Source organism: Colletotrichum paranaense (genome assembly GCF_030867605.1).
Source record: "Colletotrichum paranaense strain IMI 384185 chromosome Unknown Scaffold_12.1, whole genome shotgun sequence".
NCBI lineage: Eukaryota > Fungi > Ascomycota > Sordariomycetes > Glomerellales > Glomerellaceae > Colletotrichum > Colletotrichum paranaense.
The window spans coordinates 408254-421557 of NW_026848970.1; the positions used below are offsets into that span (position 1 = coordinate 408254).

General features: G+C 53.3%; 4 protein-coding genes across 4 annotated transcripts; 3 read left to right on the top strand and 1 right to left on the bottom strand.

Annotated features, from left to right (window-relative positions):
• Positions 1-906: 906 nt before the first annotated feature.
• Positions 907-2108, top strand: CPAR01_13049 (2-nitropropane dioxygenase; the record flags this gene model as incomplete). The annotated part of the gene is made up of 3 exons (XM_060497303.1): positions 907-949; positions 1092-1903; positions 1971-2108. The coding sequence occupies 3 exons, from the start codon at positions 907-909 to the stop codon at positions 2106-2108; spliced, it is 993 nt and encodes a 330-aa protein (XP_060343696.1).
• A 1097-nt stretch (positions 2109-3205) lies between these two features.
• CPAR01_13050 (acetyl-CoA acetyltransferase) lies at positions 3206-4652 on the top strand (the record flags this gene model as incomplete). The annotated part of the gene is made up of 4 exons (XM_060497304.1): positions 3206-3212; positions 3281-3360; positions 3429-3790; positions 3854-4652. 4 exons carry the CDS (start codon positions 3206-3208, stop codon positions 4650-4652), a joined length of 1248 nt encoding a protein of 415 aa, XP_060343697.1.
• Positions 4653-4918: 266 nt separating this feature from the next.
• Positions 4919-5113, top strand: CPAR01_13051 (uncharacterized protein; the record flags this gene model as incomplete). The annotated part of the gene is made up of 1 exon (XM_060497305.1): positions 4919-5113. One exon carries the CDS (start codon positions 4919-4921, stop codon positions 5111-5113), a length of 195 nt encoding a protein of 64 aa, XP_060343698.1.
• A 4265-nt stretch (positions 5114-9378) lies between these two features.
• CPAR01_13052 (4 family polyadenylate binding protein) lies at positions 9379-11742 on the bottom strand (the record flags this gene model as incomplete). The annotated part of the gene is made up of 2 exons (XM_060497306.1): positions 9379-9499; positions 9551-11742. 2 exons carry the CDS (start codon positions 11740-11742, stop codon positions 9379-9381), a joined length of 2313 nt encoding a protein of 770 aa, XP_060343699.1.
• Positions 11743-13304: the final 1562 nt, after the last annotated feature.

Consider the following 13304-nt stretch of genomic DNA (forward strand, 5'->3'; position numbering starts at 1 on the left):
CTAGATGCTGTGGCACCAACGCCTCGAAGAGCCGCCAGATGAGAGAGATGGGGCGCTGTTGATATCGGGCACAAACATCCAATCGTCCTTAGGTGGTGTGCTTGCTGACCAACGGGCAGCCAGGTATCGAGATACCCGGGGGTCCAGTGTGCGGCCCTCGGAAGCTTTGATTATTGACCGATGAGATTCAATATGATAGGGAGCACAGCGTCACATATTACACGCCATGGGGCTTCGTGAAAGGCTGAAGCCAGAGGAACTGAGAGGTGGAAGCGCCGTGCTACGCGTCTGTCTAGTCTGTTGGCCTGCGAAGTGTTGTTGTGCTAAGCTCCTTGATGATTCAGTATATCAAGGATGAAGATACAGTGTGCTGCGTTCTCTGTCAGAATATGAAGAAAGTGAGTGAAGCCAGGCCGGCTGGTGTCAGGGATGAAGCCTTCTGGTTACGGAAATAGTCCCGTGGACGGCGGAAAGATGGCGTCTGGCCATGTGAGAGAGGAACGGCACGAAATGGGGTCGGCCGTGTTTCCCCATGTTCGCTCTAATCGAAAAATGGCCTGGCACCTGGAAACGCGGGGGAGACGGTTGGTGGAGGCCGAGTTACCTCGGTACGTCCCCACTGTCCCAAGGTACCGATCGGGGGGGCTGAGCAGCCGTCGTCCTTTGACCGGCCAGACCGAGTCAGCCAAACTGCCGTCAGAATCACCACTCTGTCCCTTTTTATTATCACGTCTGCAATCTACACCATCTAGACTAGACGCTTTAGAAGTTTGTTGTCTCCTTTTTCCTGTTGCCTCGTTCTGATTGTCGCCCTCGTCCCTCAACCTGTTTCTTCACGTAACACAACATTTTGTACCGAAATCGAATCGAATCGAATAGAGAAAGAAAACGCTCCGACTGCCCAACATGCCTTTCGACACTGAGCTGACCCGACGGTTGGGTATCAAAGGTACGTCAGAGCAGGGCTCGCGAGAAGACGCACGACACATCACATTCGCAGGCGTCACTATGGCGCGCATCCTAACCCTTTATGCCGGGTAGAGTACCAGAGAGGACAACTCATCGCTGACACGCTCTCGTTCGCCTCACAGTACCCATCGTCCAGGGCGGCATGCAGCACGTCGGCACAGCCGACCTCGCCTCGGCCGTCTCCAACGCGGGCGCGCTGGGCATCATCACCGCCCTCATCTTCCCGACCCCCGAGGAGCTGCGCAAGGAGATCCAGCGCTGCAAGACCCTGACAAAGTACCCCTTTGCCGTCAACATCACCCTCCTTCCGGCCCTCGTGCCCCCAGACTACGCCGCCTACGCCCAGGTCGTCATCGACGAGGGCATCAAGATCGTCGAGACGGCCGGCAACTCGCCGGGCCCCGTCATCAAGCAGCTCAAGGCCGCGGGCGTTACGATCCTGCACAAGTGCACGACGATCCGCCACGCGCAGAGCGCCGTCAAGCTCGGCGTCGACTTCCTCAGCATCGACGGCTTCGAGTGCGCCGGCCACGTGGGCGAGTCGGACATTACCAACTTCATCCTCCTCTCGCGGGCGCGGCAGTCGCTGAAGGTGCCCTTCATCGCGAGCGGCGGGTTCGCGGACGGCGAAGGGCTCGCGGCGGCGCTGTGCCTGGGCGCGGTGGGCGTCAACATGGGCACGCGGTTCATGTGCACGCTGGAGGCGCCGATCCATCACAAGATCAAGGAGGAGATTGTCAAGGCGCAGGAGACGGACACGGCGCTGCTGCTTCGGCGGTGGAGAAACACGACGCGGCTGTACAAGAACAAGGTCACAGAGGAGGCGATCAAGATTGAGGAGCAGAGCACGTCGGGCGAGTTTTCCGAGATTGCGCCGCTCGTGAGCGGGAAGAGGGGCAAGGAGGTTTTCATCACGGGTGATCCAGACTATGGCGTGAGTATATCCTCTTCCTTCACTTGAGCATGGTTTGAAGTATCGAGCTGACCATTTTCTGCTATAGGTTTGGACGGCCGGACAGGTTATTGGATTGATTCACGACATCCCGTCGGTCAAGGACTTGGTTCCTAGAATAGAGAAGGAGGCTGAGGCGGCGCTGAAGGCGAGGCTGGCGTTGATCAAGCCGACGGCCAAATTGTAGAGGGAGAGAAGCTATACAGATATTTTGTCGGAGAAGAGAGAGAGAGAGACATACACAGATATGTAGAACAATGACCTTGTATTATGATGAACCTATAAAGTCGCGATATCTCCATTTCCAGCTGCTTGTTTCTCCACAAGTAGCTGCATACGTAGGTTGACTCGAGGCTAGGGTTTCCATGTGGATGAAACAATTATCCTATTGGTTTGCGCTTGGGATTTTAAGGATTGACTCGCGGTGCATCTTCACATGGAAAAAAAGAAGGTTGCTGCTCAAGCCAAGCCAGCACGTGTTGCACCTGATGGACCAAGCACAAAAGGGCGGCCATCAAGCTCACCAGCCTCGCAGCGAGGTATCATAAGCCGCCAGAGGTCCCGTGACGCCCTAAGAAGGCTAAGAAAGAGAATGCGAGAGAAGAATGGTAGGAGGACGGGACGCTGATCACCTGGGCTGCCGTAAAGTGCTTGTGACGCAAGCTATTGGCGTGCCTATTCCCCGTAAGGTAAGTACCAGGGGAGGAAAAAGTACGGGGGAGGCGGGAGAACGTGGGGACCAAGGTTGCTGTCGCAGCGCACCAACAGCCAGAAACAGCACCTGCTACCGCTTCAGTGGGGAAGAAGCGAGCATGTGAAAATGGCAGCTAGGTGAGATACGGATACCTTTCCGCACCCAAGTTCTCCAGAGAAAAAGGGTGGGGTTCGGGCCCCGGAGTTTCGTAACCAATGCGGTGTGGTCGCTGGAATTTGGATGCCTCGGCCGGTTTTTTTGGTTGCTGGACCTACTGGATTGCTGCTGCTGCAGAAAGGTGAGGTGCAGCGCTGGATGACCCCCAGCTGACATCAGCCAGCTCTTTCAAGGTGTACCAAGTACCCTGCTGCTCCTTTGTCAGAGACCCGTTTTTGAGAACATCCGAGGCTCATTGTCCCATCTGAGATCCGAACCAGACATACATCTTGCCCGCCACAGTTCCCCTTACACACTTTTGTATTGATATACCTGTTCCACCTACATCTCCTCTTTTCAATCTCGGCTCTCCATCTGTTTGATCCATCTATATACCCTCTCGTTTCTATATTCGAAGCTTCATATCTATCACAATGGGTGGTGAGTAGCAATCAACACTCTGCTGGCGGCCACTTCGCCTCTTTTACTAACCACGTCGCTCAAAACAGCCCTCGAGAGATTGACTCAGCTTGGCGGCCAGTTCTCCGCCGGCGGCAAGGACAAGATCCTCCAGAAGAACGCCGACGATGTAAGCTCCCGACCGCTCTCTATCCAGATTATTATAGAACGGGCCCGTCTAATCGTATTCCCCCGCAGGTCGTCGTCACCGCAGCACTCCGAACTCCCTTCACCAAGGGTGGCAAGGGTGGGTTCAAGGACACCCAGGCCGCCGACCTGATGGCCGGCGTCCTCAAGGCCCTCCTCGACCGCTCCAAGATCGACCCCGCCCTCGTCGAGGATATCGCCGTCGGCACCGTCCTGGCCCCCGGCGGTGGTGCCACCGAGATGCGTGCCGCTGCCCTCGTCGCCGGCTTCCCCCAGACCACTGCCGTGCGCACCCTCAACCGCCAGTGCTCTTCTGGTCTGCAGGCTTCCGTGGACATTATCAACGCGATCAAGACCGGCATGATTGAGGTCGGTATCGGCGCCGGCGTCGAGAGCATGTCAACGCAATACGGGTATGTGCCCTCCTTGGCCCTGTGTTCTCATAATCTCAGTAACTGACCCTCCGTCCCATACAGCCCCGCCGCCGTCTCCGAGTTCTCTGAGCTCCTCGAAAACACTCCCGAGGCCGCAAACTGCAAGGTCCCCATGGGCGTTCTCTCCGAGAACATGGCCCAGGACCTCGGCATCCCCCGCACCAAGCAGGACGCCTTCGCCGCCTCCTCATACGCCAAGGCCACCAAGGCCCAGGCTGAGGGTCTCTTCGACCAGGAAATCACCCCCCTCAAGGTCAAGTGGGAGGATCCCAAGTCTGGCGAGACCAAGGAGATCACCGTCGCAAAGGACGACGGCATCCGCGCCGGCGTCACTGCCGAGTCCCTGGCCAAGATCAAGCCCGCCTTCGCAAAGGATGGCGGCATCCACGCCGGTAATGCCTCCCAGGTGTCCGACGGCGCCGCCGCCGTGCTCTTCATGAAGCGCTCGACCGCCGAGCGCCTCGGCCAGCCCATCCTCGGCAAGTTCGTCTCCGCCGCCATCGTCGGCCTGCCGCCGCTGCTCATGGGCCAGGGTCCCGCCAAGGCCATTCCCGTCGCCAACGCCAAGGCCGGCATCGCGACCGAGGATGTCGACATCTACGAGATCAACGAGGCGTTCGCGTCGCAGTGCTTGTGGAGCGCCGAGCAGCTCGGCATCCCGTTCGAAAAGGTCAATCCCAAGGGCGGCGCCATCGCTTTCGGTCACCCGCTGGGCTGCACTGGCGCGAGGCAGATCTCGACGCTGCTGTACGAGCTCAAGCGGACGGGTAAGAAGATTGGCAACACGTCTATGTGTATCGGTACCGGTATGGGCATGAGCGCCGTCTGGGTTGCCGAATAAATGGGTGATGTCGCAACGGGGTCTTAAAGATTGATGATGAAACTTGTATTTTAGTTAGAGCATTTTTGGGCCTGGTTGTATATCAACAGAATGGTTCTGGATTTTAGGCGTATGAAATACAATTGACCTATGAACGTCTTGACAATCTTCGAATCATTCCTTTCCTCCTATCAAAAACACGAGAATCTTCTTCTTCACGACCAGAGTCTCATGCTCCAGCACGTAATGAAAAAAAGAGAAAAACAGAGCCTGTCAGACGTCCATCGATGCCCACCCCTCCCGCGCGCCCAAGGGCAAGACCGCGAACAGGGGACGAGATCATCACCGTTCTCTATACAAGCCCTAAGGCCCGCCCTCATTGCGGAGGGTTCGAGAACCAAGAGTTTATCACTCTAGGGTATCGAGGATATCAATCATCAACCAGGGTGGGATCTGTAGCTCCTTTAGGGAACCAAGAGTAGGTCGAATACTATAGAAATGATTCTCTGAAGTATTGTCGACATGAAGAAAAAAAGAAGAAGAAAATTCCTAAAAGTTGCGGCGGGAGGACGATATTTTATAGACTTGGGGATCGCTGGGACTGCTGGAATGGGTGGGGCTGCGTGGTGAAGAGTCTTTCTTGATGGGACGTGCCCGAGATGGATGAAATTCGAACTTTTCTTTGGGTGGGGGACGCTATGCTATTCACCGATGTAAAGGATTATGGATTTTCGAATGAGAGGTATCCATAATCATGTTCGGAATCTTGCCGGCTTGGGCAGCTGGAGTGTGGTTTTGAGGATGTAAATGGTGAAGGGTCTTGGTTCCGGCTGGAGGCTGTCCTGGAGATGCTTCATATCTGAGAATTTGAATGGCCAAGGGGAAAACGACGTCACCTGGACATTTCGGTTTCTTGCCTCTTGCGTGCCAATTACAGGCAGACATGCTGCTTAAAACAACCGCAACTGTCTCTATCTCTTGTACGTTGACGTCGACTCCTGACGATGCTGCTGCTCTCAAGCGCTGACGGCGCAATAGCCCTTCTGAAGCATTTCTGTCCCCGTATACAAACATCCAATCAGGTTTCGTGGTGTAGTTGGTTATCACGTCAGTCTAACACACTGAAGGTCTCCGGTTCAAGTCCGGGCGAAATCATTCTTTTATTTTTGGTAGCATATCTTGAACATTCTCTCCTCTATGACGATCTGGGCATGTTTTTGCCTTGTTTTCTTTGGATTGGAAGGCCGTTATATGGATCGTGAAGTTCGTGCTCAGTTGCTAGCGACATGAAGTTTGTCGTTGCAGGGCAGCCACTCATTGGTTATGTAGATACCCTCCATCCCCTGCTGTTCCATATGACTAAGTTACCGTGGACTTTGATCCCATCTATTTTTGTCCTTTTTGTCAGAGTAAACTTCCTGTGCACTTGCGATGAAACTCAAGCTTACAATCATCCGGGAAAGCCCAAATGTCATCGCGTTGCAAATGGTGTCTGCGTGTCTACACAATGTATGTAGTTAATTCGAAATCTTTAGTTTGATGCCATTCAATATCGCCTTTGAGTCTCACAGCTTCTCAAATGTCCGTAGCTGACTCTGAATCTTCACTGCTTTGGTGTCCAGAGCGGTAGATAAATAAGGGGCCTGGTTGATACCTTGGTACCTATCCACAACCCCGAACCTTGCCTCCTCACCAGGAACAAAATCTTTCCCTCGGAAAAACTAAAAAGAAAAAAAAAAAAAAAAAAAAAAAAAAAAAAAAAAAAAAAAAAAAAAAAAAAAAAAAAAAAAAAAACAAAAAAAAAAAAAAAAAAAAAAAAAAAAAAAAAAAAAAAAAAAAAAAAAAAAAAAAAAAAAAAAAAAAAAAAAAAAAAAAAAAAACTGTCCCATCTCAACAGCAATGCATATTGCGCACCAATAACAACAGTGAGAAAAAAAAAAGAAGAAATAGGCAAAAGAGATGGTTCTCCCCTTCCAGAATCGAACTAGAGACCTTTCGATGACAATGTAACCATTACAGTCGAACGTGATAAACCAACTACACCAAGGGGAGATTCGAGGACTGGGTCCTCGCTCGGTGGGTTGGAGGAGCGGAGCGCGTAAGCTGTTTAACAAGCTTAGGGTCAGGCTTGTTGGTTGGCTGGCTGGTTGGTTCCGTGGTCGTGGGTGCAGATGCGGGCCCCGCACTTGACCTGCTCCATCCGGCCTGCCGACCACGTTCACGGCGAGGGGCCCGAAAAGGGTACAAGCTATCGTTGATTGTCGATACATGTGTTATTGGTTTGGTCTAGGTGGTTCAAGATCTACCACCTTTGCAAGATTCGTGGCCCTGCTGGCTTTTTTTTTTCCATTTGTAGTGCGCTATCTGTGAAGCTCGAACTGGAGTCCTATCAATGTTGAGAACTCACACTAGTTTTGTCAAGGTGGACGACATTCGATCAACTTCTGCTATGAGGATGTAGCCAAATTGAATGAGGAACATTGCCATTATCTGTAAGTTCTCTGCACATGTCATGAATGTTTCTATCTTCGCCACCATCCGCCTATCGTTCTGGTAGGGGACTTGTCCAGTGATATAACCTGGCCTAGGAAAGCTTTACCCAAACGAGTCCATCAACTCAATGTGAGGTTGAGGAATGAAGTGAAGCCTTCGACGAGCATGGCAGCTACTATTTACTGTTATTCTCAATCGTAGGCTTGACAGGTGTCCGCGGAACTCGACATCAGAAGCCTAGATCCTTGGAATGGTCAGCAACATCCAGAGTAATTAAATTAGAGTGTTCTCGCCACAAATTATTGTCTGGCCATTACGTCGCGGCTACGGACGGGCCATCTGCGAGAAGGATGTCTCACCTCATACATGATGTGAGTGAAGCTATAAGATATTTTTCTCACATCACAAGTGGCGTTTTTCAGGTACTCTATCCTAACGTCGATATGAAAATCCGTCGTCTACTTCCTTCAAGTTGAGATGACTTCCCAGCCGTGAACACAGAATTTTCCGCATAGATTCCAGTTCCTGTCTGCCTTTTTTGAAATTTGTCACCCCGAAATATTCTTGAAGCTAGGTCAGGAAGGAGGACATCACAGGCTGAGAATGTCAACGTGCAAATCCAGATGGCGATTGCCAATTCTCATCAGACTACGCAGACGGGTAGCCTGTATACTTCGTCTACTCAAGGTCTGGGGACTGTGCCTCCCTTCTTCCCACAACAGGGCTTGTATCCCAGCTCAGGTCAACGACTCTCGGCCTTGACCCTCGGAGGCAGCTTAGCTTGGATACGATGTTAAGACTAGTGCCCTACCGAGATTTCTTTGTCTGAGTCCATATCGCGAGATGCCAACTCTGACGCTTTCATCCAAGTACGATCATCCATCCAAGACTATCGCAGTTGTATTCAACAGTGACTAGGCTTATGTGATGGGAAGTTCCAAGAGATTTAGAAGGGAAATATCCGAAGTAAAGTTACGTAGCAGGAAATAGCTGCCATGCTTGCTAATCACTCTTCCCATATACATGGGAGCGAAAGCCACCCACTAGCTGCTGTCACCTAAAAGCTGGCATTGGAAGACTGGCAAAGCATCATCACTAGCAGCTCCTTACGCGATACACTACTCTGCAGGCTTGGCCAGGCCAACCTTTCCTAGTAGTCGACGATGACAAGATATCTCAAGAGCCCTCACACTGCACCTAGCCGTGATTCTTGAAAGTTGGTCATGTCAACAACCTATTTCTTGAACACATCATTGACGTGAACGTTGGACCCTGGTTTATCTTACGTTTCAACATGTCAAGATGCAAGTTCAACCCCAGTGACGTTTCGCCTCGACGTGTTCTAAGTATTCTTATAGCAATTTTTGCGCTGCACTCTCCCCTTCGCCGTTGTCAACGTAGGATGGCTTCCGCCCACACTCATAGCTTATGGCCTCCCGAGTACTCGAGAAATGAGGTCCTAATTCTCAGTCATATTTTCCCAGACGAAGCCCGGCAAAATCGAGTGAGCATCACCTCAAGTTTGACACTCGTGTTGGATCCGTCAGGCTCAAGGGGACGCCTCCATCATTACCCAAGGCTGTCATTATGGACAACCGAACAATCTTCTCATTCCAAAAGTGGACTAATCAGAGAAAGATCCACTCATGCACACTAAGACATCTTCACAGTATAGGGACGCCGAGTATTTTTGAACTTTCTATTAGGAGATACTTCATACCTCCTCAAAACCACCATCTGCCTGTTTGCCTGAAGAAACGAGTACCGTTCTGTGTGGGGTATTGGTGCCATCGCAAGCGAGCGAAGCCAGGCAGCTCGTGCGACTCAAACATACAACCGTAAAACGCCTTCCTGGAGAACCATACTGGGTGGCAAATGACGCATTCCACCGAGCCTTCCTGGCAGATCAAGAGAACAGGAGCCACCCAAGGGAGGGATGAGCCGCCAATCTCTCTGCCTACGAAGGCAGTAGAGAAATCTATCCACACATGCAGGCCCCGAAGGATTTGACGACAGGCCCCAGAAAGAGCTGCCGTCATAGCAAAGCATGTCGTGAAGATCCCTCTGGCGTGAAAAAATGCAGTCGATTATGCCGCCTCATTCCAAATAACTTTTCCCAATCCGTGTTGAGCAATGACCTCATGAGCGTTGTCGTTGAATGCTCACTGGTCGTAGAAAGGATGCCCAATAACAAGGGGTATGATGACATAAGGAAATCATGCTCATGACGTTGCGTGAATGTGGAGGAGATGGCTTAGGCCTTAGTCTCCTCGGTCTTCTTCTCGCCCTCCTCGCCACCCTGGGCCTTGATGTACTCCTCGTAGACGCCGAGGGCCTCGTCGACCTTGGCCTTGAGAGCAGACTCCTCCTCGATGCTGCGAAATATTAGTGAGAGATCAGTGTACGTAGGGGTTGTTTCAACTTACAGGTTAACAAGCTCAGCGTTGTCCATCTCGAGAAGCATGCCGGTGATCTTTCCGGCAAGCTCAGGCTGGATAGCCTGGATCTTGGGGAAGATGACCTCACCGAGAATCTGCTTCTGCTGGCCGGGGTTACCGCCAGCGGCAGCAAGCTGCTGCTGGATGAGGCTGCCGCTGTTGAGCTCCTGAGCAGGGGCTCCACGGCCACCCTGGGGGAAGGGAGCGTTACGGGGAGCGTTGGGGTTGGCACCACGGCCGGCGCCGGGCTGGTTACCACCCTGGCGAGCGTTGGGAGGGAAGCCGGGCATGCCGGGGCCGCCGGGGATGGGCATTCCCTGGGGGACGGGACCACGGCCGCCCTGGGGACCGCCGCGACCACCGCCCATGGTAGCCTGCTGCACCTGCTGGATGGCAGCCATGAATTGCGGGTTACCAGGCTGAGGGTAGGCACCTCCGGGAGGGAAGGAGCCGGGCATGCCGTAGACAGGGGGCATCTGCTGGGGAACACCACGTCCGCCCTGCTGGGGGTATCCTCCGGGGAACTGGCCCGGACGGCCACCCTGAACGGGAGGCATGGCCATGCCGCCCTGAGGGAAGGGCATGCCGCGACCACCCTGGGGGAAGACGGGTTGCTGGCCCGCGGCGTAGAAGACGGGGGGCTGCATGTACTGCTGGGGCATACCGGCGGCGGCGGCGGCTTGCTGCATGCGGAGTTGGTTGCGAGCCTGGATGCTAGCCTCAAGCTGGCTCTTGCGAACATCCTTGCGCTGAGCAAGAGCGACGTACAAAGGCTTGCCGTTGACCATGCGCTGGTTCATCTCGGCAACGGCCTTGGTTGCGTCGTCGGGGTTGCTGAAGCAGACGAAGCCGAAGCCCTTGGACTTACCATGGGGCTTCTTGTCCGACTTCTTCTCGCTCTTCTTCTCGCCGTCCTCCTTCTCCTCGGTCTTCTCGGCCTCTTCCTTCTCCTCGGCCTTGACCTCCTCCTTCTTGTTCTCCTTGTCCGCCTCCTCGGAAGAACCCTCATCCTCGTTGCCAGAGTCGGTAGCGTTGTCGCGCATCACCTTGGCAGAGGTAATGGGGCCAAAATCGGCGAACAGCTGGCGAAGCTTCTCGTCGTCAACCTCGTCGTCGAGGTTCTTGATGTACAGATTGACACCCTGGTACTTGTTGGCCTTCTCCATGCGAGCAGCCTCGTAAGACTTGCGGAGCTCCTCCTCACGCTCGTGCTTCTTCTGCGCTCTGCCGACGTACAGGTCCTGTCCCTTGAAGTCCTTACCGTTAAGGTCGTCGACAGCCTTGGAAGCAGCCTCATGAGTAGTGAAGTTAACAAAGCCAAAGCCGCGGCTCTTGCCCTCCTGGTCGCGGGCAAGCGAGGAAGAGGTGACGTCGCCAAAGGCGGCGAAAAGGTCGCGGAACTCATCGTCGGTGACCTCGGTGGCGATGTTCTTGACATAGATGTTGGTGAAGTTCGCCTTCATCTCCTCGAACTTGCTCTGGCGGTCCTTCTTGGGGATGTGGTGGCCGACGTAAACCTTCTTCTCGTTGAGAAGCATGCCGTTAACGTGCTTGATAGCCTGAGAAGCAGCCTCGTCGGTCTCGTAGTGAACGAAACCGTAGCCCTTGGAGTTGCCGTTCTCATCCTGGGCGACCTTGCAGCTCAAGATGTTACCGAAAGCGGCAAAGGTGTCGTGAAGAGCCTTGTTGTCGATGGCAACATCGAGGTTCTTGATGAAGACGTTGCCCTGGCCAGTCTTGCGCAGAGCAGGGTCACGCTGGGACCACATGATGCGGCAGGGGCGGCCCTTGATGAGGGTGTAGTTGAGCTCCTCGAGAGCCTTCTCGCCATCGGAGGTAGTGTTGTAGTTCACGTAGGCGTAGCCGAGAGAGCGGCGGGTAACCGCATCACGGCAGACACGAATGGAAGCGACAGAACCAATCTGGGAGAAGAGTTCGAAAAGCATGGCCTCGGTAACAGAGGGATCGAGCTCGCCAACGTAGAGGGAGGCGGAGGCCTGGGGGTGAGGCGCAGCGGAGCTGGGGGTAGGGCCCGCGGTGTCGGCATTGTCGCCCTGAGCGGCAGACTCAACATTGGTGTTGATGGCGGGGGCAGCCTTGGAGTCAGAGCCGTTGAGGGAAGCGTTGCCCAGGTCGTTGGCGAGCTGGTCGACAGCGCCGTTGTTGGGAGCGGAAGCCATTGTATCGGTAGTAGAATTGACTAGGGGAAAAGATACTGCAACACCAAGTGGACGTTAGAGGGAGGTTGAGATGACGGAGGAATGAGCCCGCGACTTGGAAGGCGGGGTAGCAATTTGCGAGCCGCACACTTTGGTGGAAGTCGACGGTGAGGTAGGAGAAGGGGGGATGTGAGGGGATACAGCACATACCAAGTCAAAAAATCTGACGATCGGTCGTTGGACGAGACCGAGACGATGTGGTCGGAGGGGATAAGAGTAAGAAGAGGAGAAGGCGAGCCTTGTATCGTCGAATGAGGTTATGGCGATGTGTGACGTTTGACCGACACACACGAGGGGCACTTGTTGCAAGATTGACAGGCAGGTGCGGAGGTAAAAGCAAGAAAAGAGGCTCGGTGAACGATTCCTCTAGAATTTTCTTGCGATTGAGGAGGGGAATTCCGTTATGGAAGTTGGGAGTTTTTGATGGGGGATTTTCAAGTTTTTTTTTGAAGTTTTTTCTGATGGAAAAAGTGAGCGAGACAGAGAACAAGTACGAAGACGTACTCCTTGCCAGACCCTCTTTAGATGTGAAGGGGGTTGTTGATAGGGTTTGGTGTGGTTGGTAACGGAGAAAAGAAGAAGAGAGAGGAGAGATTTTTCAATGAATGTGGCTTTCGCGGGATGATTTTTTTTTTTTACTGGATCTGCCTACCTGCAGTGGAGGGTGGTGCCTTCCCACCACTCGATTTTGGCGCTCCTGCTCCTCATGCTGTGTGTCCCTCCTCGCCTTCCAGATTTTGTCGAGGGGAGGGGCAGCCCGCGCCAGGAGCAGGGCATGTGCCAGCAAGGTGGGGTACAAGCGGTTCAAGTCCTGGTCATTCGGTCACTATCGTAAATAGTAGTAGGAGCTCACTGATAACAGATAGGAACATCAGGCCAGCGTCGACACAAGTACGAGCGTTGAGGTAGCTGGTTTAGTGGAGAAACGTCAGAAATTTATGCGACCATTTCCGATTCAACGGCGAACCCTGTGACGAAAATACAAACAAAAAAAGAAGATTGCCGATCTGGAGGTGTCTGGAGCACCTTTTTGGTAGAAACAAACAGGTTCAGGCATAGTAAGGAGGAGTAATGCGACATGCTACCTTGACTGACAGCCAGTCACGGCAGACAGGATCGATGAGAATGTCACACTTGGCTGGCCTTCTCTCTTTCTGCGGTGTGCGACAAAACAACGTCAGGGACATTGCTCATTTCCAAAAAAGCAAGGGCGATTTCGCACCAAGAGCCGTGGCTGGGAACGTGGTACCTAAATGCGCTTGTCTGTGTCACAATTGCCCACGAAGAAAGCCGGCACTTCCATCAAATCGTTAGCTGCCGCCTTAGACACGAATCTGAGGGCCCGAAACTGAAGCACCTTAATAATGTTGAAGCCCAAGACACGCGAGACGGCTTGAAGCACTCAGCCTCTCGCCCTCAGGCTGAAATGGAACTACCAACATGCGGGCGCCGGGTTTCTTCTGCATATCTATACCAGTATAGCCCCAGAGCCTGTTAACCGCGGCCCATCTCCTCCTGGCTAA